Below are 26,974 nucleotides of genomic sequence, written 5' to 3' on the forward strand. Positions count from 1 at the left end.
CTGTCAGACTACACACTGATCAGGCAATGGTAGGGGAGCAAATGACAGGCCTTCCTCCTGGAACCATGACCCTGGAAGCACAAACCCTACCTAGTGAGAGCTGCCAACCAATGAGAGCCTGGCAGCTCTTACACTCAGTAAAAAGTCTGACAACACCAGGTTTTAGTCCAACCTATTTATTTGATAATATACTCGCAAGCTTTCAGGTTAGCCCCTTAGTCAGGTGAATGGCCATTCACCTGACGAAGGGGCTAACCCGAAAGCTTGCGAGTATATTATCAAATAAATAGGTTGGACTAAAACCTGGTGTTGTCAGACTTTTTACTGTGTTTACACCAGTCCAACGCCGGCATACCCACATCATGACAGCTCTTACACTCAGCAGAACGTCATTCCTGGTAGGACACCTCCCAGAGTCCCAGAATCATGGAGGACACAAGTTGCAGGTATGTAATGTCGGGGGGAGGCTTGTGGGGAGAGAGGGTCTGTGAGGTCAGAAGCAAGGGCAGGGGGATGGCTCTTAGTGCCCTACTCTTTCCTGATGCCCAGTCTCTCACTAAGGCACTGATTATCTTGATCGAGGGGTCCTTCCCCCCAAACACAAGGAAGCAAGTGGCCCACACTGGTTCACCTATCATATATGCCATATGGAGACAATTGCAGTTAGGTTAATCCCAGTGGTGGTGAGATGAGCCCATTCACTGGTCATAAATTGGCCACTTAAGTGCCTCAATTGGAGGTGGGAAGATGGAAGAGTTCAGATAGACCACTACCCCACCCGCCTCCAAGCTCACAGCAGCAAGAGCCAAAAGCTGCATCCAAAATTCCCAAATTTCCAAACATGATTTGGCTCTTGCCATGGGATACCCCGCTGAATGCCCATGAATATATTGAAATAAGGGCCAGTGGAACTGCAATTCCAAATTTCCTACTTTTATCATTGCAACGTGTTAAGTTAGAATGAGATACATAAGGAATAGCTGTGCCAGCTGAAACTGGCAGGACTTAAGTCTCTTGAGACTTGAAGATGCTTGAAAGTTTGAATATACAACTGGAGTCAACTTCAGGAGAGTTCTTTGTGTTTTTTTTTCAGCAATGACAGCCTTGAATTTCTTTCTGGCCATCTCGGAGGGTGTAAAAAACACTGGGAAAAATTTCACCATTCTTTGACCACAGTGTGTGCTTTTCAGGGACAGGCATGCCTTAGGCATACCTTCATAAGCCATTACCATTGAGGAGGAATGGGCAGAGAAAGACAAAGTGAAGCAGTATTTTAGGAAGATGCATTCCAATATATTACTCCTTCCATCCTCCAAACAATATAGAGGAAACATCAAGCTTGTGGACACTGGGACTTGATAGTTTGAGTTATAAGGAGAGGCTGAATCGACTGGGACTTCTTTCCCTGGAGTGTAGGAGACTTAGGAGTGATCTTATAGAGGTCTATAAAATAATGAGGGGCATAGATAAGGTAGATAGCTAACATCTTTTCCCAAAGGTAGAGGAGTTTAAAACTAGAGGACTAGGTTTAAGGTGAGAGGGGAATGATATGAAAGGGTCCAGAGGGGCAATTTGTTTACACAGAGGGTGGTGAGTGTCTGAAATGAGCTGCCAGAGATACTAGTAGAGGCAGGTACAATTTTGTCTTTTAAAAAGCATTTAGACTGACATGGGTAAGATTGCTATAGAGGGATATGGGCCAAATGCAGGCAATTGGGACTAGCTTAATGATAAAAACTGGGCGCATGGACAAGTTGGGCCGAAGGGCCTGTTTCCATATTGTAAATCTCTATGACTCTATGACAATGGTGAGAGGGTTTGTATTGGAAAATTACACTTCACCAGAAGAGACAAGACAGCAGCTGTCTCACCTGCTTCATGTGGATGTGCAGCACCATTCCCTGCGGCTATAAAGGTCACAACATCATTTAACATACGGCAGAATACCACCTCAGACAGTGATGGGTGATCTCTGTGCATCAGTCAGGGGTGTTACTCAGGCAGGCAAATACCCAGTGACTGCTGCCCTTTTCTGCGGAGTTGGGGGACTTATCCAGTCTGACATCACAGCAAGACATCAGTGAGATAAAGCCATTGTTTTGCTATTCTTACAGATATGTTCCTCATCAGAAAAGGGAGTTCCTCTTTCTGAATGACTCTGTAGCAAAAACAATGGATCTTGGACATTAATACAAGACTTGCTGGAAGTAATCTTGGTACATTCATTCTTCAAAATTCAACTGTCCTTTCTCGAAGGAGAAAAATCATGTTAACGGCTAGATTGTAGTTTACTCATATGCTGCTCTCAATACTGTTCCTGTGACAGAGACAAAGGGGTGTTATAACAAGACATGTGCCTCCAACATTGGGGACAGTTGGAAATATTAAAGTGATGCTTTTGCAGGTCAGGACAACGACTGTAAATTTTCTCCAGCTCATGTGCTCATAGATCTGTCTCACAGAATGTTGCAACCAAAAGCCTGGATTGGACCATCTTGGGTAAATAGTCCTAGCTTCTTTGGAGGCAGAAGAATGTAAGGAGATTGTCAGGGTGCCCATTAGTCAGAGGCTTCTCCAAGATGTCACACAGCAGCTTCAAGACATTCTGAAGAGGGAGAGTGAACAGCCAGTGGTCATGATACAGAATCAGTACCAATGACATAGGTTAAAAAATGGATGCGGTCCTATAAGCAGAATATGGGGAGTCAAGACATAAATTAGAAAGTAGGACCTCAAAGGTAGTAATCTCAGGGTCACTGGCAGTGCCAAATGCTAGACAGAGTAAGAATAACAGGATATACCAGATAAATTCATGACTAGAGAAATAGTGTAAGAGGGAGGGATACTGATTCCTGGGACACTGAGACTGGAACAAGGAGGACAGGTTACACCTGGGCAGGACTGGGACCAATGTCCTGAGGGGAGGTGTTGATAGAGAAGGTTTAAACTAGGCTGGTGGGGGATGGGAACCTGAGCCACAAGACAGCGGAAGGAGGAACAAGGATAGAAACAAAAGGCAGAAATGTAAAAGCAGAAGACAGAAAAAACAAGGATGACTCATGAGGTTAAAAAGTCAAATCTAAAGGCTTTGTGTCTTAATGCACAAAGCATTCAAAATAAGGCATATGAAGCAATAGTACAATTAGGTATAAATGGTTATGGTATCGTTGCAATTACAGAGACACGGCTGCAGGGTTACCAAGGATGGGAACTGAACTAAATTCATAACTTAGGAAGGACAGACAAAAAGGGAAAGGAGGTGGGGTAGCATTGGTAGTAAAAGAGAAATCAATACAATAAGGAAGGATATTGGCTTGGGAAATCACAATGTGGAATCCGTATACATGGAAGTAAGAAACACCAAAAGGGTAAAAAAGGTTGTTGGGGGTTGTCTACAGGCCCCCAAACAGTGGTGGAGGTATAAAGGAAGGTACTGTACAAGAAGTCAGAGATATGTGCAATAAGGGTATGACTGCAATCATGTGTGACTCTTATTTATATGAAGACTGGACAAGCCAAACACAAAATGGTATAGCGGAGGAGAAGTTTCTGGGGTGCATACTTGATGGATTTTTTTAGACCAGTACATTGAGGAACCAAGCAGAGAACAGATTATTCCAGACTGGATGTTGTGCAATGGGAAAGGACTATTTACTAATCTTGTTGTGCCTTGGAGCCCCTTGGGGAAGAGCTTCCATAATATTATAGAGTTGTTCATTAAGATGAAGGTTGAAGTAGTTGAATGCAAAACCAGGGTCCTGTGTCTAAATAAAAGAAACTATGAAGACCTGAGGTGTAAATTGGCAAGGATAGATTTTAGTACCCTACTCCAAGGGTTGCCAGTCAATAGGCAATCGTTCATATTGAAATAATGTGTGCATGAAGTATAACAATTATTCATTCCTGTCTGGTGTAAAATTAAAGAGGAAAAGTGGCTGAACCGTGCCTTACGAAATAAATTAGGGATAATATTAAATCCAAAGAGGAGACATATAAAATTGCCAGAAAATGCAGCAAGCTTGAAGATTGGAAGTATTTTAGAATCCAGCAATAGAGGGCAAAAAATTTGATCAAGAGGGGGAAAATACATTATGAGAGCAGAATTACCGGGAACATAGAAACTGACCATAAATGCTTCTATAAATACGGGAAGAGAAAAAGATTAGTAAAGACAAAGATAGATTCTTTACAGTCAGAAGCCAGGGAAATTATAATGGGGAACAAAGAAATACAGAAGAATTGAATACATACTTTGGTTCTGTCTTCACAAAAGAGAGCACAAATAATCTCCCAGAAATGTTAGAGAACCCTTGGTAGTGTGGTGGTGGAATTGTAATCGGTAATAGTAAGAAAATGGTGCTGGGGAAATTAAGAGGTTAAAGGCTGACAAATCACCAGGGTCTGATAATCTACATCTCAGAATATTAAAGAAGTGTCCTGGAATTTTTGGATGCATTGGTGCTCATCTTCCAAACATTTAGAGTCTAAAGCAGTTCTAATAGACTGGAAGGGGGCAAACATAATCCACCTATTTAAAAAAGGAGGGAGAGAAAAAAAGGAGAATTACAGGTCAGATTGCCTGACATCAGTAGTGGGGAAGATGCAAAAGTCCACTTTAAAATATGTGATAACAGAACATTTGGAAAGCATTAACAGTGTTTAAATGAAAGGAATATCATGTTTCACAAATATACTGGAGGTTTTGAGGATGTAACTAGTAGAATAGATAAGGGAGAGCCAGTGGACGTGGTGTATTTGGACTTTTGATAAGATCCCTCATAAGAGGTTAGTGGGCAAAATTAAAACACACGGGGGTAATATATTGGCGTAGTTTGAGAATTGGTTGACTGGCAGGAAGGAAACAGAGAATGGGAATAAATGGGCCTTTTTCTGAGTGACAGGTAGTGACTAATGGGGTATTGTTTCTTCAGAAAGAATACTTCAAATGCCGACAATAAAAATGTAACAGAACTTACTCTAACTTATAAATCAAAGAAAGGGTTTAATAAAGAAATTTCATTACTTCAAACTTGGGGCCTCATCCTGAGCCAATCCAAGTTCCCCACATTTCCCAACAGGTTCTTATTTATAGTGAGTCAGCTGGTTAGCTGACCATCATATCATTTTGTAATTGGTTCCATGGTTTACTGGGTCAGCTGACTCTTGCAGCTTGTTATCATTGGTCACATTACATCCAATACAAAGTTGTCACCGGTTACATTCTAACGGTATCACAGGGATCAGTGCTTGGGCCCCAAGCTGTTTGAGATATATATATGAATGATTTGGATGGGGGAACCAAATGTAAGAGTTCCACATTTGCTGATGACACAAAACTGGGTGAAATTGTGAGTTGTGAGTTAAGTGAGTGGGCTTACGCATGGCAGACGCAGTAATGACATGGCTAAATGTGAAATTATACACTTTGTGTGAAAAACGGAAAGGAAGAGTATTTCTAAATGGCGATATATTCGAAGTGTGGATGTACAAAAGAATCTGGGTGTCTGTACTCAATGAAAGTAGAGAGGTAGCTGCAGCAAGCAATTAGAAAGGGAAATGGCATGTTGACCTCCATTGCAAGACGATTTGAGCTCAGAAGTAAGGATGTCTTATTGTAGTTATACAGGGCCTTGGTGAGGCCGCACCAGGAGTATGTGTGCAGTTTTTGTCTCCCTACTTAAGAAGTTATCCTTGTCATAGAGGGAATGCAATGGAGGTTCACTATGTTGATACAGGGTTTGGCCAGACTGTGCTATGAGGAGAGATTGATTTGATTGGGCCTGTATTCTTTGTAATTTAAAAGGCTGAGAGAGGGTTCAGTTGAAACATATAAAATTCTAACAGGGCTGGACAGACTTGATGCAGGGAGGGTGTTTTCCCTGGTTGGGGAATCTAGAATGAGGTAACATAATCTCAGGATACGGGATAGACCATTTATGACTGAGATGAGGAAAAATTTATTCACTCACTGAATAGTGATCCTGTGGAATTCTCTACCACAGAAGGCAAGTAGAGGCCTAGTCATTCAATATATTTTCAAAAGAGATAACTTTTTTTAGATTTTAATGGCACCAAGGGGGATGGAGAGAAAAAAGAATATGGCATTGAGACAGAAAACCAGCCACGATCACATTGAATGGCAGAGCAGGCTCAAAGGGCCGAATGACCTACTGCTGCTCCTAGTTTCTATGCTTCCACAATCACAGCTGCAAGGACCATCCACACACAACCAATTACTGAAGTATTCTCATCCATTCAACACTCAGCACTCCCTTAACCCCCCCACCTTCAAATAATGGGCAAAAAGAATACCAATGAAGGGAAAGCAATGCACTTATAAGACAGGAGTTCTAATTGATTGGCAAATAGGTTCTGAACTGTAAAGGTATTGCTATGGAGAATGCACCAGTTAATGGTGACTGGCAGTTAACTGCCAAGCATTGTTTAAAATTTAAACTGGGCAGCTTCACTCTGGTCAAGGCATTGCCCTAAGGAATGAACCAGCAAATGGTTGTAATTTGTTTTGTTAAGCTGAAATGGGCAAAATGTGTGTACATGTTCTGTCCAATGCAAAGACCTAGACCCCTGTGTATTAATACGTGTACCTTCTAGTAAATCACAACCCTGACTGACAACTTAAAATTCTTATCATGCCCAGAATTATTTAGCAAATGTTGTCCAGTTTCATAAATACATTTAATGTAGGACACTGTGTTCTGTGTTTTGCAAGTACGATCTGGCTGAGTGAGGTGTGCACCATGCCTATTACTAACAATGGAAGGGACATGCTCTTTGATAGGATCTGCCAGTTTTTGGGAAATATGGCCTACATACTTAGCATGATACTGGTACTGAAATCCATATGTCATAATATTCATTTGTGTGATGGCAGACATCTTTTTGGCTTGACAATAGCATCCTGTCAATGGCAAATACCAGTAATACCTGTACTGTGCTGCAGACTGGGAGGGTAAAACAGCTAGCTTCACCTGTGGCTCAAATTTATGAGTTACTTTGCACTTCTGTAACCTGAGATAGACTGTGTATTTCTCAGAGCCAAAAGTGATGGCTGTAGGCCCATTCATGGGTTTGCGTGAAGTGTGGATGATACTTCTGCTATATTTAAATCCACAATAATTTTTTAACTGGATTCCATTCACCTTTGAAACAGAGCTGTCAAATGAACTCCCTTTCCGTGATCTACTAGTTGAGAAATCTGCCAGTGGGTTCTCTGCCGTGGTATGTCTCCCTGTACACATTGGGATTTTTACACGTCCACGCTATAAGATTGGCTTTATCGGTAACATTTTAAAAAGGGCCTGAATATTTGCTCACCATGCAAGCTTGGTGCTGAAACAGGATGCATCAAAGCAATGGCTACTCTGAGCAGATCATTTTGCACTGTATATTGTGGGAACTGATCTTTCCCACTCCCAGAGACACATACATGAGTGAGGTGAAGGCTACTAATTAAGTCATTCACCGCTAATGAAACTGCTCGCCGGCCAATGGGGAATAAAAGAGAATCAAGCGACGCTGCAGACTCTCACAGAGTGCTGACATAGACCTTCTGTTTCCAGAAAGCAACTCCTGCTTTCCAATCATCATTGTGGCCTGAATTCATGCCTGGGACCCATAATTGCAGAGACAAATGAGAAAAGGGGATAAAAATACGAGAGAAAGGAAGAGAAAAAGGAAGATAAACACAAAATGAAACAAAGGTGAAAGAAAAAAGCAGCAGAGAAGAGGAGGAAAAAAATTAACGAGAATCCAGTGTAAAAATACAGAGCTATAACATTCAAGGACTCCAAGAAATGTAAAATAGGTTGGGAGTTGGACAGATTACTTAATTATGATTTAAGTCGACCAGTTCTTCTCCAGTTGCAGAACTGTAATTGGACCACTGCCCCAAAAGGCAACTTTGCTTCCCTGTAAATAAGTTACAGCAATGTAAAATCTGCAAAAAGTACAGTATTAATGATATAAAAAACCAGGAATTACCATCTTGAGATCAATATTGTCTCTGGTGTTTTGGAATTCATTTTGTGTGGGCCTCACTTCAGAATATAAACATCTTGAGTGCGTATTGAATACTAACACCTCCGTAGAGTGTTATGGTATTACACAATCAAGCTGCTCTTCTTTTGACTAAATATTAAACCAGGCTCCCCTTATGCTACTGACAGAATATAAACCTCTTGTCAATATTCAGAGAACCCGAGCTAATATTTTCCACAATAAACCTTTGTTACACAGTACGGAATCCAGCATCATAATTTGAACTCTATGAGAACACAGATTGGCATTGAGTTGTTCACAGTGATCAGCCTCCTTTTCTGTCTTACTCATTGATTGCCCTGGTCAATGGTTAACAGACTGATGGGGAAACAATGTATTTTTAACATACTGACCATTGCCTGGGTGTTGGGTGGTTGGTGAGAACTCTTTGGCAGTGATCCTGGCAAGCTGCGCTTCATCCTGAGCTTTTTGAGCAGCTGTTTCAGCCACCTCTGATTTTGATTTAGCATGAGATGTCCTGTATAAGGAACATGAAGCAATAAAGCTCTTAGGAGAAGTGACAAATACATCTGACAATTTATACAAAGTACAACACCACTGCATCCAATCTATAATATCCATTCATCTTGCTAAACTTAAGAGCTTACTGCAACAAATTACACATTTGGTTGTCATTGCTGTTTCCATCTTAAATAAACAGATCTTTCAGCCTCAGTTATAATAAACCAAGAAAATAATGCTCCCAACCTCTTCATAGTTTAACTGGCTTTCTACATCAAAATTTGGATTGCACAAAATGTCTTCACTTCTTGTTACTAAACTATCAATTCTAGATCTAACATCTTGGCAAATCCTGATACTCTAGGAATGACATTGGCAAATGACCAGTTCCACTGACTAAAACTGCAAAACTATCCTTAAAATTAATTTTTTATGCTTTTCCAATGAAATGATTTTGAAGGAACAATTCTGTTATTTCCCTGAAAAATCAGCTCCATCATTTCACATGAAGATAATAATTTTCCTTAAGGAGAGTACATGTATTGACATTATTGCATTGCTTGGATACAGACAACAGATTCATAAAGTTGTCTTACTCTCCAAATTATCTGCACAATCAAAAAATACTGTTGTCCTCATGTCTTATCTGAAAGAACGGGAGAAAAATAATTTTAAAAAACCTAAATCTGAAGTTTGGTATTTTATTTTTCAACTTGGTTAAGACAAATAAATGTTTCCTTTTGCGCATCTGCTCCATAATCTAAGTGACAGTTAATGTCACATCATGTACTACATATCATAACCACACTGTTCTTTCGCGTGAGACTATTTTCTTGCCAGTGATGTGACTCACTGAAGTGCACTGCAAGTTCAAGTAGACATCACACAGATATTCACTGATTTGCAGCAGTATTTCTGAAGCTGAACCTTCAGTGCATCAGAAGGAGCAGAAATCTATCCAATATTGGGAACAAAATCCAGAAAATCGACATTGAATCAGAACGGCACGGTGACACAGTGGTGAACACTGCTGCCAGGGATCTGAGTTTGATTCCTGGCTTGGGTCACTGTTTGTGTGGAGTGCACGTTCTCCCCGCGCCTTCGTGAGCTTCCTTCGGGTGCTCCGGTTTCCTCCCACAGTCCGAAGCACACACCGGTTAGGTGCACTGGCCATGCGAAATTCTCCCTCAGTGTAACCCGAACAGGCACTGGTGTGTGGCGACTAGGGGATTTTCACAGTAATTTCACTGCAGTGTTAATGTAAGCCTACTTGTGTCACTAATAAATAAACTTAATTAATGATTGGCCAACAAGGTCTCAAATTTAATGTAACTAACACCATTTGTTTAATAATGAATCCCCATGTGGTAAACACACCACTTCTTCCAATGTCCAATTTTACATTAATTTTTAGAATAAAGGATGATATGTTAATTATAATGTTCAACGTTGTTTTAATTATCATTGCACATTTTCTATACTATAATTACACAGGTGGATGTTAGTGGAAGGTTTGGTTTTGCTTTTTCCCTCCATTTCCATTTCACTCCCATTTACAATCTTTAATTCACAGCAAAATGCCAATCAGTAAAATAAAAAGGGCAAATTGTCAAGGATGGAAATCTGAAATAAGAACAGACGAGCAGTTAATGCATTTGGGTACCTATCCTTCGTTGCAACAGGTGAAGGGTCCATGCCAAAAACTTAATAAATAGCCTTCCCTTTACAGACCCTAACTATCCTGCTGTGTACTTTCAGCACTTTATGTTTTAATGTCAAACTCCCAACCAGGACAGCTTGAGAGTGAAATTATAAACTCAACACCACAAACCCCCGGCCACTCCATCCTGAGGCACTCTCTCAACAAATTTTAAATGGACACATTTGCTAGTCCACCATGGTGGAGGGATTCATTCCACATGGTAGCCTAAGTGGGCAAGGTGGGGCAGTTCAAAAGCTTCCTGCAGCATCAGCCCACATTCCCACCCCAACCTGCTACTTCAAGACAGATGCCATGTTCTGGGGGCCAGGCCCACAGTTAGCCTTTAAATGATTTTAAATTACCCACTATTCCACCCCCCAGATCCAGCCTCCAAGGTAACCACTCGAGGGCAGTATGGTGCCAGCAAGCCAACATACATACTGGTGTGAAATTACATAACCATTAGCATCTGGTGCCTCCCCCACGTTAGGACAATATCCTGTCTCAGGTAACTGTAAGGCTGAAGTAAGGTAGGTTAGCGGACTGTCCTCTATTGCATGTGTGTCTGATATGCTCTAATAATGGAAGTTCTTGGTGTCTCCACAAAGGCTTGAGAAAGTAAAGTGAGGTAGTGCCAGAAATTACCTATTAGAAGTTAATGAAAAATCCAGTCAGCAGTGCGAGTCAGCTATGGCTCAGTGGGTCGCACTCTCTCCACTGAGTCAGAGGCTGTGGTTCAAATTGCAATCCAGAGAGCTGGGCGGGGGGGATTTTCCGCTACTGTTTTGGTGGGCAGGATCAATGGCAGGAGTGGAAAATCCTGTGAGGCTCAAAATATGATTTATGCCAGTGGGATTTCACCTTGCAATTGCTCCACCACACCATCCACTCCCTGCTCCCTGCACACCCCCCTCCCCGCCAATGACATAACAGGAATCCTGGCATTCAACTCAGAATTTTACCGCCACACCTGGCGTGGGAATGGGAACAGGTGAGGGGCGGACAATGGGAAGATATGTTGATCTCAGGCAGGATTTTATGGCTTTGGGACAAGTGAGGTCATAAAATCCCGCCTACTATGTTGGGAAGCCCATTACATTAAATTTACATCTCATTATCAGGCTTCTATGCCTGATAATCCCATTACATAACCCATTAACACGGCGTAATTATGACATGAATTATGACAGATCTCCCACAGCATGCAACTGGTGAGCAGAACCTGCCAGAGGAGTTCAGGTGAACACATTGCTCAAGGGGAGAGGGTCATACCTGGGCACTACCCAGGCACTGCTCCAGGTGCCACCTCTCACTCTTGTGCAAGTAGGAAATTCATCAATGACAGACCCTCAGTGTGGCAAGTTGTCTCCGCTGTCTGGATCTCTATTCCTCAGCCTACTGTTGATGCTCATACACTCCCTGGCCATATCTCCCATGCAGTACTTCCTGCTGGAGCTGCGTACACTGACCCTACATCCTCCTCCCTGCATCAACTAAGGATTCTGAGACAAGATGCCTGGACCACTGTATCCATTCTCACTTTTGCCTCCTCACTGAAATTATATATTGAAGAGCAGAATGGCTTAAGGGTGCAGAAAATAAAAGTGTGAATGAGAGACCTATGGGACAAGTGGGGCAGCTAAACTTTGCCAGCTTAGATCGCATAGTTCCTCATGCCACCTTACCCCTGGGATTCCAGCGCATATGTAGAGGCGGGCAACATTCCATCCCATAGACGTGACACTTGGAGCCTTGTGGGCAGTGAGAACTTATATCATTGAACCAATCTGGCTGTAAACTCCACTCACTAACGTGGCATAACCATGAACTTTCACTTGCTCATGGTGAATGAATGGCATCCGTTCAGGTTCTGATGAATGACATTAATTGTTAACCCTTCACTGATAGGATGGCAGATTTTGTGCAGTTGTCTCCTTCACTATAGCCTTCACTCTCCAAGGCTTCATTCCTTTCTTCTACTATGTGGCTTTTGAAACTTTGATGTGAGGCTATAAAGTTATACCATTTTGCAAAATTAGAAATCTGACCTGCTCTCGTTTCCTGGGCACTGAGCTCTGAGTCCCATGTAATTGACCTGGATCCTGTCCACTGTAGCAGCACCAACAAGGGCATATGTGTTCCAAGGAGGAGCACCAGAGTCCAACTTAGCAGTCCTCCACAGTTCATCATATCCCTCCCCAGACAGAACAGACCTTACTTCCAAGATCTTACTTGTAAGATGCTATTTTACCCAAGTGTCAAGATGGTGGTTCTACACCTTTATTATAGGATGGAGTTGGACCTCTCTCCCTCACTCTCCATGTGCCTCCAATTTACCTGGAGCCTCACAATGTGCAGATAGAAATGCCACCTGTTATTCTCCAGCCTCTGCTGCTAATACTGGATTCTGTCATTATGCTAATGGATATTCCCATCGTTCCTCACAAGCCCATCACCTGTGACGTGCCCTTGCCACACGTGGACCTGTACCCACGTTTTCTGGATGGACACATCTCGTATTAAGTTGATCTTTCGCTACACCCTAGCTATGACTGTAACACTGCATTCTGCACTCCCCCATTTCCTTCTTTATGAACGGTATGCTATGTCTGTATAGTGCGCAAGAAACAATACTTTTCATTAACATGTGACAATAATAAATCAAATCAAATCACTCCTTGTGCACAGTAACTTGCAGGGTTTCCCCCACCCCTTGCCAGCTTCTCGTACCTCTGCCCCCTGTATTATGGGTTCCCTATCTACATACTGTAGATATGACTATAACCATACCCTTTGCTGTCCAATACAGAGCCCAGTGATATCAGCTGTAGAATAGCCTTGCACGCCTAGCTATGCATTTACCTTTGAAATGCTCAGCCGTTGCCCCTCCCTGCAACTGGCCTACACCATGCTTCCAATGACTCCGTTCTACTGCTCTTCTGCACTGTCTCCTATCTCAGGCTTCACACTGAGTGAGGTCTACATAGCCCCATACTGCCTATCATCTGTGACTCCTTTCCATTTTGCAGTGGGAATATCTTCACTTGGTGATTTCTGTCTGTCAGCCCCAGAACTGAAATGGGAGCATTGATATAGATCACATTTCCAAAGAGGATTATGGGCAACAGTGGCCTTCACAAAGCACTGCAGCCCTAACCTTAAGTGTTTGTTCAAACCACCCCTAATGTGCTGCACTAACAGCACCCCTTCCCCCCGCATTCCAGTAATAAACATGCTAGTCCTTAGACCCCTTTATTTGTCTGCATGACATGCAACCTTCTCAGAGCTCAGCTTCCCTCCCCTCGGTCTACCATCTGTCTTCCATTGTTTATCTTCTTCATCCAACTCTCTGTCCCTCTGCCTGGTATCATGAAGCTTCATCCTTCCCTCCACCCCTTTGCACAGCCCTCCTTCCATATTGTCTTCGCCACCATACACACCATCCCCAGTCGAACTTAGGACCTTTGTCAAAGAGGCTACATGAGTTAAGCAACACAATGTTGTCTAGGCAGACGAGGAACTACAAGAGCATCCCAGAAGCATGGGGAAACAAAGAGGCTGAGGTTGCTGATCTCCTGATCCAAACAGAGCTTGCAGGAGTTCTACGGCAGTGATCCCTGCCCTTCGGCACTGCAGGTAGTGAGGTTCTGAGGTTTTGGGCAGATGAGAAGTCCCCAGCTTGCTTGAAAGGAAGAAGTTAAAGAATTTTTTTAAATAGTTCCAAATGATTGGTGCTGGATCTTGCAGTGAAATTACGAAAAGAAATGGAAAAAAGAAGAAAAAAGAAGATTCTCCAGGCAGCCAAAAGTGGTTAGCACCGATGCCTCACAGCACCAGGGACCTGGTTTTGATTTCTGGCTTGGGTCATATCTGCCCATTCTCCCCATGTCTGCATGGGTTTCCTCTGGGTGGTCTGGTTTCCTCCCACAATCCAAAGATGTGTTGGTTAGGTGGATTGGCCATGCTAAATTGCCCCTTAGTATCAGGGGGAATAGCTAGGGTAAATGAATGGGGTTATGGGGATGGGGATTGTGGTCAATGCAGGCCCAATGGGCTGAATGTCCTTCTTCTGCATTGTAGGATTCTAGGATTCTTTAAAGGAAAAGAAAGTGCTGCAGAGTTCACCAGAAGGGCTTTTACCAGTAAAAGAGAAGTCTTAAAAGTTTTTTTTGAAGTTCAAAAAGGAGCAGCCAGGATTCAAGCCAAGACTTCAAAAGGTGGGAAAAACACAGAGAGTCAGCAGCTGCTGAGAGCAGTAAAAAAAAATGACAGATTTAAAGCAATAACACATTTAGAGAGGTAATAGATTTAATGCAGCAACCATAGGAAGAAACCAATGGCTATGATCAGGAAAATAGGAGAAGACTCCAGATGGAGGGTCCATGGGCAATAAAGATCTCAAGGAGGCAGCAACAGAAGGCCTCAAAGAGGAGGCAATAGATACACCCCAGAACAAGGACACTAACAGACTACAGAAGGAGGTACTGAAGGACTCCAGGGGGGCAGTGAAAGACCCCAAAAGGAGGGCAACGAAAGACACTAAATGACCTAATGTAGCACAATGAGAAAATTGCTGATTGGAAACATGTGAACACGTCCTCAGAGACAGACTGGGCCAACAGTGAAGACAAAAACGGTCAGAGTGTAGTTAAGAAAAGCAGAAATGAAGATCCCATTTGTGAAATGTGTAAATGTCCAGTAAACCATCCTGAACTCACCTCAAAAGAAGCACAAGAATTAAAGACTTTAAAAGAAACTAGGAACTATTGAGCATAAAGAGGAATCAGCAGAAAGAATTAAAATCCCTCCAGGACTCAATTTATAATTATCCAACATGTTTCAGTAGAATTTCAGCTTAAGTAACTTGGTTTTTGAGGATTGTATAAAGGAATTAAAAGGGGAGGGATGTGGTGAGTGTCCTTTTAACAGCAACTCAGCAGAAGAGGGTCACCTAGCATGATGGACCAATTGGGACTGAGAATGGGTAATCACACCAGGGGATGGAATTCTACCTTAGGTTAAAGACACTTAGAAGACATGTGGAAGACATATGGGGACTGGGGACTGCCAGGGGACTTGTACAGTTCTTCCTTGTTAATAAATTAATATTTTGTGTTCCTGACAAAATCTGTGAATGTGCACAATTACACTGGCATAATTTCCCGCTGGCATGAGGCAAGATTGGAAGGCCTGACAGAATTCCGGCCAACTGTTTAATGAGTATCTATGAGATGCAAATGATGCAAATAGTGTCCATGCCACCAGCCAGCAGGGAGACCGACCCATCATTAACCTGCCTTGGGTAGATCTGCAACATGATTTTACGCTGGTGGATTTCACGCTGGAGGATTTCTGACATTTTGACTTGGTGAGATCAGGTGATGTTTTGTACATGAACGGCCACAGAAATGCAAGTTGTTGTTAAACATCTCAAGTGAAATGAGTGGGAATAAAACCTGCCCATTTGTTTGTGTCAGACCTGTAATGTTATTTAATTGTTATGGATATGTTTTATGTTTGCACATTATTTTAAATGCTACATAGATAAAGGATTTCATTGTTAAAAAGAAATAATGACAGGAATCCAAATAAATTGCTTCTTTTTTTTTGAGGGGGCATGTTGTTTGAATTTTCAAATGAATTTTGAACATCTCAGAACACAATCAATTGATCAGAGGTTATTGAAAGAATACAGCTCCTGTATCTTGAAGTCATTACAGGAGATAATGACGTCATTGCAAGGTAGCTTTTTATTTAATGACTAACTAATGAAATTGCTAATAAATGCCAGCTTATTCCCCAGTGTTCATTATTTCACCATAAATCATTAATGTCCGCTTAGTAATGGTGAAGACGCTGAGTAAGACAAAATCAGAGAGCTATCAGATTAAATTTGTGGAGATTCTCTCAAATACTATCCGCTTTACTCTATTGGAGCTTATAATCATTACAAAAAGAAGCTACTTTACATGAGGAAAATGGTCTTAATTGCAATTAATTAAAAAATATTTCCACCCATAGATTAAAATAAATGATTTCTCAAGTTTTCTGATGTTTACCGATCAATAAATGCAGACTTAATATATTTTTCAATCAGGCTAAGGGATCATTGGAAGAATGACCTTTTGTTCAAAAAGAGATACTGTTCATTAACACAGAATAGTCATAATTTGATTGGGTAACAAGCAGGTATTAATCTTTATTATTACCATGCTTTCTGAAAGAACCCTTCAAATTTTAAGAGCTGAACCAAACATGATTTATCTACAAATTGCTATGTTCGCAGGGGGAAAATTCAATACTAATTTGTGGAAATATTCGACTGGACTTTCCAAAGAGCCCTGCTGTCAGAATGGCCAATGGGCAGTTAATTAAGTGGCTGCTGATGGGTCCCCCATTCAATGGTGGCCCACCAGCCCAATCAGGGGTCTTTGCAGCACTACCCATCAAGATTGCCACTGTTGAGACTGCAGTAAGAAGGAGCTTCTGGGCTGAGGTATCTCTGAAGATGGTAGGCTTATTTAAATATAGTATTGGGGCTAGTCAGCTTGACCATGGTGATCATAAGATGCACTGCCCAGTAACAATGCTGCATTGCCACTAGGGGGAGGCACCATGGGCCACAGAATTGCCATTGAAAAGGACTCCTTCCTGGAATCTGCTGAGAGACCATCAAGGTTAACCAGGCATTCTCCCCATGAAGCAGTGGTCTCTCCCTATCTGGGTAAATTGCCAGCCGGACTGAGCCTTATTTGCACACAATTACTCACCCTGTGGGAGGCCATGCCACTTAGATTCCCAGAACTGGTAATATACCATGGTGGTGGAAAGGTGTGGGCTCCCCACCCAATACCTTTTGCCACCATTTTACCAGCCCTCCTGCCTCCAGCGTTTCTACACACTGCAAGTTTCAGCTCTTTATTTTGGTGAGCTAGCAGTCAATTGGAGATGGTGGATGCAGTTAGTATTGATTCATTTAAGTGCAAATTAGATGGATTTATATCCAAAAACAAAGATCTGGGTAGGATTTTCTGGCTACAAAAGAAAGTCCCATCCGAGATCAACGGACCATTCCATGGTCTGCCCCTCGCCTGCTGCAATTCCCGTGGTGGACAGAATGGGAAAATACACCCATTTGTATTTGAGTGATCCCAGATTAGACATGTAGCAGTTGTTGGAAAAGATTGCCTTTGAACCTGTGGTTGCCAAAGCTCTCTAGTACTGGTGGGAGGTGGGGGGGAGGTTTATGCATCTGCATTTTGTTGTGCATGAACATGGCAAAGATTGTTTGCTAAGATTAGTCCATAATTCCATTATTACTACATCATATGACAGCAAGAAACTTGATGCACCTTACTCTTTTATTGTCCAGCAGTCCCTACGCCTAAATCAGTGGGTCTTTGCTGAAACAAACGTACCAAGCTAACAGAAGCTGCACGAATTTCATTGTGTCTTCATTTTGTTGGCCTGAACCATTCACTACAGCTTCAATAGGTTGCAAAATATCTTGAGAGGGGATTTTCACCCACCTACCACAGATTCTCATAGATAAATGGGGCTGGTGATATACAATGTATTTTTTAAATTGACCATTCACTGGCAAGCTGATATCAACAGCTTGATTTGCCCAAAATGGCTGAAGCCTTACTAGAATATTTAACTTAGCATCCTACATCCAAGGATAGTATTCCAGTACAATTCTGGGGTCTCTTGTGTTTCCAATAGAACCACTCTCGTGATGCGGCTAAACCTGCTGATCTTAGAGGGACCCTGCAAGCTTCTTCAAAAGACCCGGAATAAATCTGTGTTACGAATTCTTGCTGGGGCACAGGGAATATGCCAATCACTCAGTACCTCCAGTACTCTCTGTGCCTCCCCCAGTCTCAATCATCCCCATGTTTATTTAACTATTAAAACCAGAATTTTAAGGTGGAAATTTTTTTAATCATGAATAATTATCTGATTCTGAAACAATTAATTACTCTGCATATTTACTGGAAAGCTTGAATTTGAGAAGATCATAAAGTTGGGGCGGCACTGTGACACAGTGGTTCGCACTGCTACATCACAGCGCCAGGGTCCCGGGTTCAATCCTGGCCTCAGGTCACTGTCTGTGTCAGACATTTTCCCAGTGTCTGTGCAGACTTCCTCTGGGTGCTCTGGTTTCCTCCCACAGTCCAAAGATGTGTGGGTTAGGTGGATTAGCCATGCTAAATTGCCCCTAGTGTCAGGGAGATTAGCAGGGTAAATATGTGGGGCTGCAGGGATAGGCCTGGGTGAAAATGTGGTTGAATCCACTCCACCATTCGATCATGGCTGATATGCTCCTCATCCCCATCTTGCTGCCTTCTACTCATTACCAATTAAAAGTCTGTCCAATTCCTCCTTAAGTTTATTCACTGTTCCAGCATCCACTGCACTATGTATTAGCGAATTCCACAGATTCACAACGCTTTGGGAGAAATAGTTTCTCCTCAACTCTATTTGAAATTTTCTCCCCTTATCCTAAGACTATGACCTCTTATCCTAGAATGCCCCATAAGGAGAAGCATCCACTCCACGTCTACTTTATCCATACCTTTCATCATCTTTTATACCTCAATTTGATTGCCCGTCATTTTTATCAAGGTTGATCATCAAAATCCTGATCCTGCCTTCCCCCCATATTCTTTGATACCTTTAGCCCCAAGAGTGATATCTTATTTCTTCTTGAAATCAGCCAATGTTTTGGCCTTAACTACTTTCTGTGGTAGTGAATTCCACATATTTACCACTCTCTGAGTGAAGAAATTTCTCTTCACTTCAATTCTAAACGGTTTATCCTTTATCCTCAATCTATGAGTTCTGGACTCCCCCACCATCGGGAACATTCTTTCTGAATCTACATTTATATTTATAAATATTCATAATATTTATACATTGGAACAAAGTTTAGAATTCAGAGAAACTCGGATTCCAGATTAATGGATTCCTCTTCTTGCACTTGAGAGTGCGGGCCAGTACTTTGATAATTTGTCTAAATTTTGCATGTGATTATTTGAATAAAAAGCTTTGTTTTTTTTAATTCTGTCACCACATTTCAATCGGCTAATTCACCGAGGAAGTGAAATTTAAAGCTCAAAAGTAATGCTCTTAAGCATCTACTTGTAGAACAGATCAAATATCTCATCCGTGATTTCAGTTATCCTTTTACGATACAGCAGACCATCCTAACTCTTCCAAATCTACAGCACTCATGAGTTATAGTTCTCTCATAGCAGTGGATGATCAGTCATGACTCAGAGTCACTGAAGAGATCCATTGTACGTGTCCACACGACAAGCAATGTAAAATTACTTCAACTAACTGGGGACTGACCCAGGGTTGACAACACTACCATAGCTAATGTGAATTTTGGAGCACTAATGAGGCTACAAAGAAGGAAAATTGCGATTTCATGGAACCTCAGCCAGTGTATTCCTGGTGGGTGGCTTGCAAAGTAGAAAGCCAGCCCACTATTTTTCCACCCACACCTGAGCCATCCCCATAATACAATGGGTGGATAAGGCATCAGCTATCCCACCTACCCTGAGGTCTATTGAGGCCTTTAACTGTCAAAATTATGGCCTGCTTTCACCCTGCCATAATAATATGTGCAGTTAAAAAAAAGCAACTTGGAGGAGGTAAGCCCCCTACTTCACCATCTCAGGTGACAAGGCAAATAGGAAGGGGTGGTACCTCCTTTGTGGGTGTCCTGTGATCACTGGGGTACCATAACAAGATGTTAACCCCCACTTTGTGATTCACTCCCTGGCCTCCAAAATCCAACCACTCCCCACCGCCCCTCTTGTCCCGTCTCTCAGTGGCCCCTGATTCCTCCCCAACCAAAAGCCTTGATTCACCTTTGTATGGCATTCACATTGCCTTCCTTCTTGGGACTGCTTGAAGTCCCGGCAGTGGCCACTATTGAGTTCTGGCACTGGTGGGACAATGGTGGAGCCTTCGACATACCTGACGAAGGGACACCATTTCGGAAAGCTTGTGGGATTACTATCAAATAAACTGGTTGGACTCTAACCTGGTGTTGTGAGACTTCTTATTGGCGGGACAACCCAGCCCTTGGCCAATCAAATTGATTGGCGGCTCTTAAGTGGGAGACTTCCTTGTCCTGAGGGATGGAAGTCTATAATACTCACACCAAGAGGACAAATTAGTCTGAGAGCCTCATGCAATGGCAAGAGGGAAGAGCAAGAGTTCCAGATCATAAGTGGAACAGAATGGCCACTCATTTCCACTGAAGACAGTCTAAAGCCTGGACTGGTAACTCTGAAGTGGTCAACAGAGATTTGCAAAGTATCACAGCACACAAAATCATTGACAGCAGAAATAGGTCCTAGCGGAGTACAAAAATGTGTTTCCAGAGTTGGGATGTCTACCAGAAGAATATAATCTAAAATCAGATGAGAATGTAAGACCAATCCAGCATTTGCAGAGAAGAATTCCAGGTGCTCTCAAATCAAGCCTAAAAGACAAGATAGAAGAGCTGGAAAAAGAGGGTTATCAAGAAATTAACAACTCCAACAGACTGAAATAGTAGCATGATAGCAGTGAAACAATGTGGAAAACTGAGAGTATGCTTAGACGCAAATGATCTAAATAAAACGTAGCACAGATCTCACTATCCTATGCCAACCACTGCAGTAACTTTGGCGCAACTTGCCAAGCCAAAGATATTCACTTCCCTAGATACGAAGGATGGCTGTAGGCAAGGGAGGTTGGGTGAAAGCAGCAGCCTTCTAACTACATTCTGGGCCCTACGTGAGAGATGCAGATGGGTGTGCATGTTGTTTGGTACTTTCACCATTCCAGAGGATATCAACAAGGTCGTCAGTGATCTTCTGGAATGGAAGGCAAAGTGGATGATCTTTTGTTCTGTGGATGTGGAGACAAAATGAAAGAAGGCACAGGAGACCATGATCAGAATTTAATATGACTATTGGAAAGAGCTCACCAGGTAAATCTGAAGCTGAACAGGAACAATTTACAACGGAAGACGCCTGAAGTCAAGAACATACGTCATGTTTTGACAGCAAAAGGTCTTTGCCTGGATCCTGGCAAGATAAGAGCTGGAGCAGTGACCAACAGAAATGAAAGCAGAGTGATGATTGGTTGGATTCACGTTTGTCTAATTTGTCAGCAGTGTGAACTATTGCACGAGTTCACTGCCAAGGGGGTGGTGTGATATTGGGGAACAGAAAGAGAAGCAGCAATTAGTGACAACAATACCAGTGCTGAAATACTTTTCCCCAAGCCCCTTCAATAAATCCTCTTCCATGGAAATGTTTCCCCTCCCCCAAAACCTCACACCATGAGGTCTGACCTGACCCAAACCCCCAAATCCACCCCACAAATTAAACCCACTTACCTTATATAATCACCTTCTCTCTGACCTGTCAGGAATCTTTAAAACTTGGTTGGATATTTAACTTACCTGGTGTACAACAGCCAGTACCATTAAAATCAGCACCCTTATTAGCCAGGATCGCCACCATTTACATTCCATGACGTCTTTGTCAATCTCTCCCCAGCCTCCATATATCACCGGCCCTCTATCCAGCCTCTACTACTCCACCACCCCCTCCCCCATCCCCCACCAGTATAAATCTCATTTGATTTTCGATTCTCTTTAGCTTTGAGGAAGGGTCATTCAGTCTTGAAGATCCTGATTTTACCGGCACACCCAATCTGAAGTCAGGACGGGCGAGATTTGCAGAATGGCATTCTTCGTTGTTGGGGGGTGGGGAGGGTGCTGGTAAAATTCCAGCCTAAATGTCAGTTCTGTTCTCTCCCCACAGATGCTGTCAGACCTGTTGGAATTGTCCAGCATTTTCTGTTATTACTAAAACAAAGAATGTGGTATCAACCGTGTTATCCTTGTTGCTAAGCCTCAGAGACATGCTGAACTGTCTGGATCCTGCCCAGCCTGATTCGGAAGATTGGGCAGGATAGGAGTGAAAGAAATTTGAGATGCAAGACTAGGAGTGGAGAATCAATCTAAGATTGGCAATTTGGTAGATTGCCAATCTACCAAAATTTTTAGTGGATGGGTGCAGTAGTCATGACAACAGAAATTCCCCACTCTGCTGCCAATGATAGTGTGTATTAAACCAGCAACGTGTCCCCTTCAGACAAATATTTCCAATCATGGTCCATTCTTTTCTGAGTTGGAGAAATCTATAATCTGAAATTAACGATCTTTTTAAAATCATGGGATTGGATTTTAGGGCCCCCAAGGATAGGTTGGCAGGTGGGCAAGATGTTAAATTGGTGCCGTGCCACGCGCACTTTTCTCGGTGCCCACCCGCCCACCTCTGATCCACGGCCATTTCACCAGTAGTTGGGGAGGCACTGAAAGTCTGACCGCCCTTGGGTCAATGAGGCCCTTAAGTGGTTTTTCCTGAGTGGTGGAAGAGCTCCTCAGCAAATGTGCAGCCTGCAGCTCTCACTGCTCAGGCTGGTAGACAGGCAAGGGAATTGTGTCTCCTTTACAGGACCCTCTGCACATGGGAGGGAACCAAGGTCTTTGCACATCTGTGTCTGCTTTTACCGTCCCCTCCCCCCCCCCCCTTGCTCTATCCACTCCGGCACCCCCATCCAACCCACCTACTTCACAGGGGCCTGCCAACCATTTACTTTAGTACCTGGCTCCATTGACAATTGCCAGTGAGGACTAGATAGAGTTCCATCAGTGGTTCCTGGAGGCCCTGCTGGGACCATAGAGTTTATGACAGTTTAGTTGGTCGGCAGCACTCATAGAGAGGACTGCCTTGTCAGATGGGAGCAGAAGTCATGCCTTAGGCCAACTAGTGGTCCAATGGCTGTCAAATGATTGTGGGGCAGATCAGCTAAGCAGTGATCAGGCTCACTTCTGACTCTTATGCTGGAGGTGGCGGGGACCCTGTACAACCCATAGCCTGTAAACTCCAGCCCCTAATAAATACTACCTCAAACAGGGGACTGACATTTAGCCACTGATTGTTTCTCCAAGATCTTTGTACACTTTGTTCAACACGATTTGAAACAAGTATCCTCTTTGGCATAAAAGCTGCTGAGGGCCAAACAACATTATTGTTGTTTTACTCACTTATGAGAGGTCAAAGTTCAATAACTAATAGCCCCTGAAAGAGAGAAATTCAAAGCTTGGTACAAAATAATGCTTACGATGAACGTATCACTCAACTGACAGACATATGTGTAGGTGACAATAATAACAGGGAGTCAAGGAAGGTACGGAGGAGCATGTAATTGACCAAACAACTTGGCGAGGCTGAGGTTCTGCCAACCTTTGCAACAGGGTCTCATTCTAATATTGCTGGGCCCCCTCTCACTTAGCAACCAGCCAAGTTGACTGTGAGGCCAATGGGCAGGAGAGAAAACAGGAAGCAGGAAGCCACAGCCGGCCACAGCCAGCACTCAGAAAATAGCATCTATTCCAGCCTCTCAACCAAGAGGGGGGCAGGATGGGAAAATGAAGCATGGATCATGACAACAGAAATTCCCAACTCTGCTGCCAATGTAGTGTGTATTAAACCAGCAACGTGTCCCCTTCAGACAAATATTTCCAATCATGGTCCATTCTTTTCTGAGTTGGAGAAATCTATAATCTGAAACTAACAATCTTTTTAAAATCATGGGATTGGATTTTAGGGCCCCCAAGGATAGATTGGCAGGTGGGGGTGACCTTAAATTGGTGCCATGCCATGCACACTGTTCTTTGGGAAAGGGTGACTTACTATGATCATGGTTGGGATGAAAACCTTGTCTCAAGCAGAGGGATGTTAAAGGTTCTTTGTGAGGCCTGGAGGAATTATCCTGCCCCTTCCAGCCAAAAGAAAGAAACCCAAGTAGAACTTTTTTTTTACAGAAAGTTAGGTTTTATCTGGGTTTAGTTGTACATGTAGTGAAGCATTGACCCTGCATGGGATTTTCCGGATGCACTCTCCCCAAAACTGGAAAATCCCACCTAAGGTCAATGGTCCTTTGCATGGTCCAACCTCTGCCCGTTATTATTCCCCTGGTGGGCAGCACAGGAAAATTCCTCCCATCACATGCTTTTAACATGGAACTGCAAAGTATTTACAGAAACAGATCTTTTGGTCCAAGTGATCTATGTCCATGTTTATACATATGAGCCTCATGTCACTCTAATAGCCTTACTCCTGTATCTGACTACCTCTTTACTCTCATATATTTGTAAGTCCTTCCCTTAAATGTATCAACACTATCTATCTGTTCCAACTCCAATGACTCCACCTGATGGCAAATTTCACACTCTCATCTGGCTTTGCTTAAAGACATTCCTCCAAAATTAACCATCTGAGCTCACAGAATCATCAAATCCCTAAAGTACAGATGGAGGCCATTCGGCCCATCAAGTCTGAACCGACCATAATCCCACCCAGGCCCTATTCCTGAAACCCTCATTTACCTTACTAACGCTCCTGACACTAGGATCAATTTAACATGGTCAATCAACCTAACCTGCACATTTTTGGACTGTGGGAGGAAACTAGAATACCCAGAGGAAACCCACCCAGTCACAGGGAGTGCAAACTCCACACAGACAGTCACCCAAAGCTGGAGTTGAACCTGGTTCTCTGGAGCTGTGTGGTAGCAGTTCTAACTGCCGCACTACCATACTGCCCAACCTGATCTGTTGAAGGCTCTGTTATTCTAACGCTACCTTGTTTTTGACTCACCCTCAAATGGAAGCAATCCTTCCATATCAGCCCTATCAAACCTCTTCATAACGTTAAAGACCTCCATCACTGAAACGCTACATTGTTCAAACATTTGGCACATTTAAAGTGTCTATGAATAAGGTGCATGCTTAAGGCATCTGATATTTACTTTACCAATTAGTACATTTCTTCAGAACTCAAGCAGCAACACAGATTGTTTATTCTTTTCAGCATTTAGCAAAGGTCTTGCAACAGCTCCTTATTGCTTCATCTAAACGCACACTGATGAGTGATAGCACGGGTGAAGCAAACTGTTGGAAGGATCAGAAGGTGCAACAGCATTGAGACTCAATTAGACAGATGGGGAAACACAGCAGGATGGGGATTCACGCAAGTAACTATACTTGTGTATTGAATGCATGGCAGTAGTTGGGAGAGACTGCAAGAAGAAATGTTTGAAAGCCTTTCAATTCAATGAGAGCAGGATACAGGTTAATCACTGTGGTACCTGGAGCTTCTGCTGTATGAATGTCCTTGTATTCCATTTCAAATATTTTGTCAGGTTAGGAATGGCTGCACAAATACCGAGGAAAAAATATGATAAGGAGAACCATATTTTAGTGAATTCTCCACTTCCCTTGAGTACCTGATCAGCATGCTCTTTGCTGCAGTGTAACATTGATTACTGGCCATTTCCCACCAGGAAATTCTTCTCAATTACAGTAAATGATCGAGGTTCCACTCTATTAAGCTGTTAGTGATTTCTGAATAATAGCTACTTGCAACTGGAATATAAAAAATGGTTGATTTATTTGAAAGAATGAATACATTTTATGGTGGATTCAAACTACAAGTTCAACATTGGTGTGGCATTAACTCATAGATCAGGTGTGAAGGCGCTTGTTGAGTCCAAATAAATCTAGTGACATGCTTTCCATATTGTGGTGTAAGAATATCAGAAATAGGAGCAGAAGCAAGCCACTCAACCCTTTCTTCCTTAGTATCCAAGAATCTATCAATCTCTATGTTGAGTCTAATCAACAACTGAGCATCCAAGCTCAAATAGGGTAGAAAATTTGAACTATTCAAACAACTTTGAACAAAAGAACTTGGCCTCATCTCAGTTTTAAATGGCTGACCCCTTATTCCACACCGTGACCCCTTGTTCTAGACTCCCAGCCAGAGAGACAGCCACTTAGATAAAGTCTCCTAATTTTATGTGTTCCAATGATATCACCTCTCATTCTTCTGAACTGTAGGGAATATGGACATTATCTGTTCAATCTCTCTGATAAAAGAATCCCCTAATTCCAGAAATCAGTCCAATCAACCTTTGTTACAGTCCCTCGAAGATAAATATGTCTTTTCTTGGCTACAAGTACAGTACACAATGTCCAGAGGTGATCTCAGCAAAGCTCCATGTAATTGCAGCAAGACTTCTTCACTCTTGTACTCTAATCTCTTGGAAATAAAACTGACATGCCATTTGTTTTCCAATTGCTGTATCAGCTTGTTAACTTTCTGTAATTTGTATTTAATTGCATACCAACATTTCCCTGTCCTTGTCATTTAAAACTATATAGTTTTTAAAATTCTTCTCTTCAAACTTCACCCTTCACAATGTTATGTTCCATTCTCTTCTCCTTACTTAACCTGCTTTTATCAAGGGGCCACACGGTGAAGCCTTCCATTGTTTGCTAGAGCTGAGAGAGAGAGAGTTAAGATTTTACCTGTTAAAAACCTGTTTAAAATAAGTTTAAAGCGCTGGGCTAGCACTTAATATAAAAAAGGATAGCAAGAGTTTTTATAAATATATAAAAAGGAAGAGGCTGGCTAGGGTGAACTTTGGTCCTGTAGAGGATGAGAAAGGGGAGCTAGTGGTAGGGGATGGGGATATGGCTAAGGTCTTGAATAACTTTTTTGTTTCTGTCTTCACGGAGGAGGACGTGAATAATTTGCCGGGTGTTAGAGATGGAAAGGTGGTAGGAATGGAGGGTCTTAATGACATTACTGTTACTAGAGAGGTGGTGCT

The 26,974-nt window shown here is 42.5% G+C and overlaps 1 protein-coding gene across 1 annotated transcript in view; it reads right to left on the reverse strand.

Annotated features, from left to right (window-relative positions):
* The window catches only part of jph3b (junctophilin 3b), a 155,377-nt gene that overhangs the window by 28,884 nt on the left and 99,519 nt on the right, over positions 1-26,974 (reverse strand). The window contains exon 3 of the mRNA XM_080186892.1: positions 8,412-8,536. Within this exon, the coding sequence (XP_080043018.1) occupies positions 8,412-8,536 (125 nt within the window). The remainder of the gene's footprint in view (positions 1-8,411; positions 8,537-26,974) is intronic.

This window comes from Carcharhinus amblyrhynchos, chromosome 4 (genome assembly GCF_965287045.1).
Source record: "Carcharhinus amblyrhynchos chromosome 4, sCarAmb.v2.hapA, whole genome shotgun sequence".
NCBI lineage: Eukaryota > Metazoa > Chordata > Chondrichthyes > Carcharhiniformes > Carcharhinidae > Carcharhinus > Carcharhinus amblyrhynchos.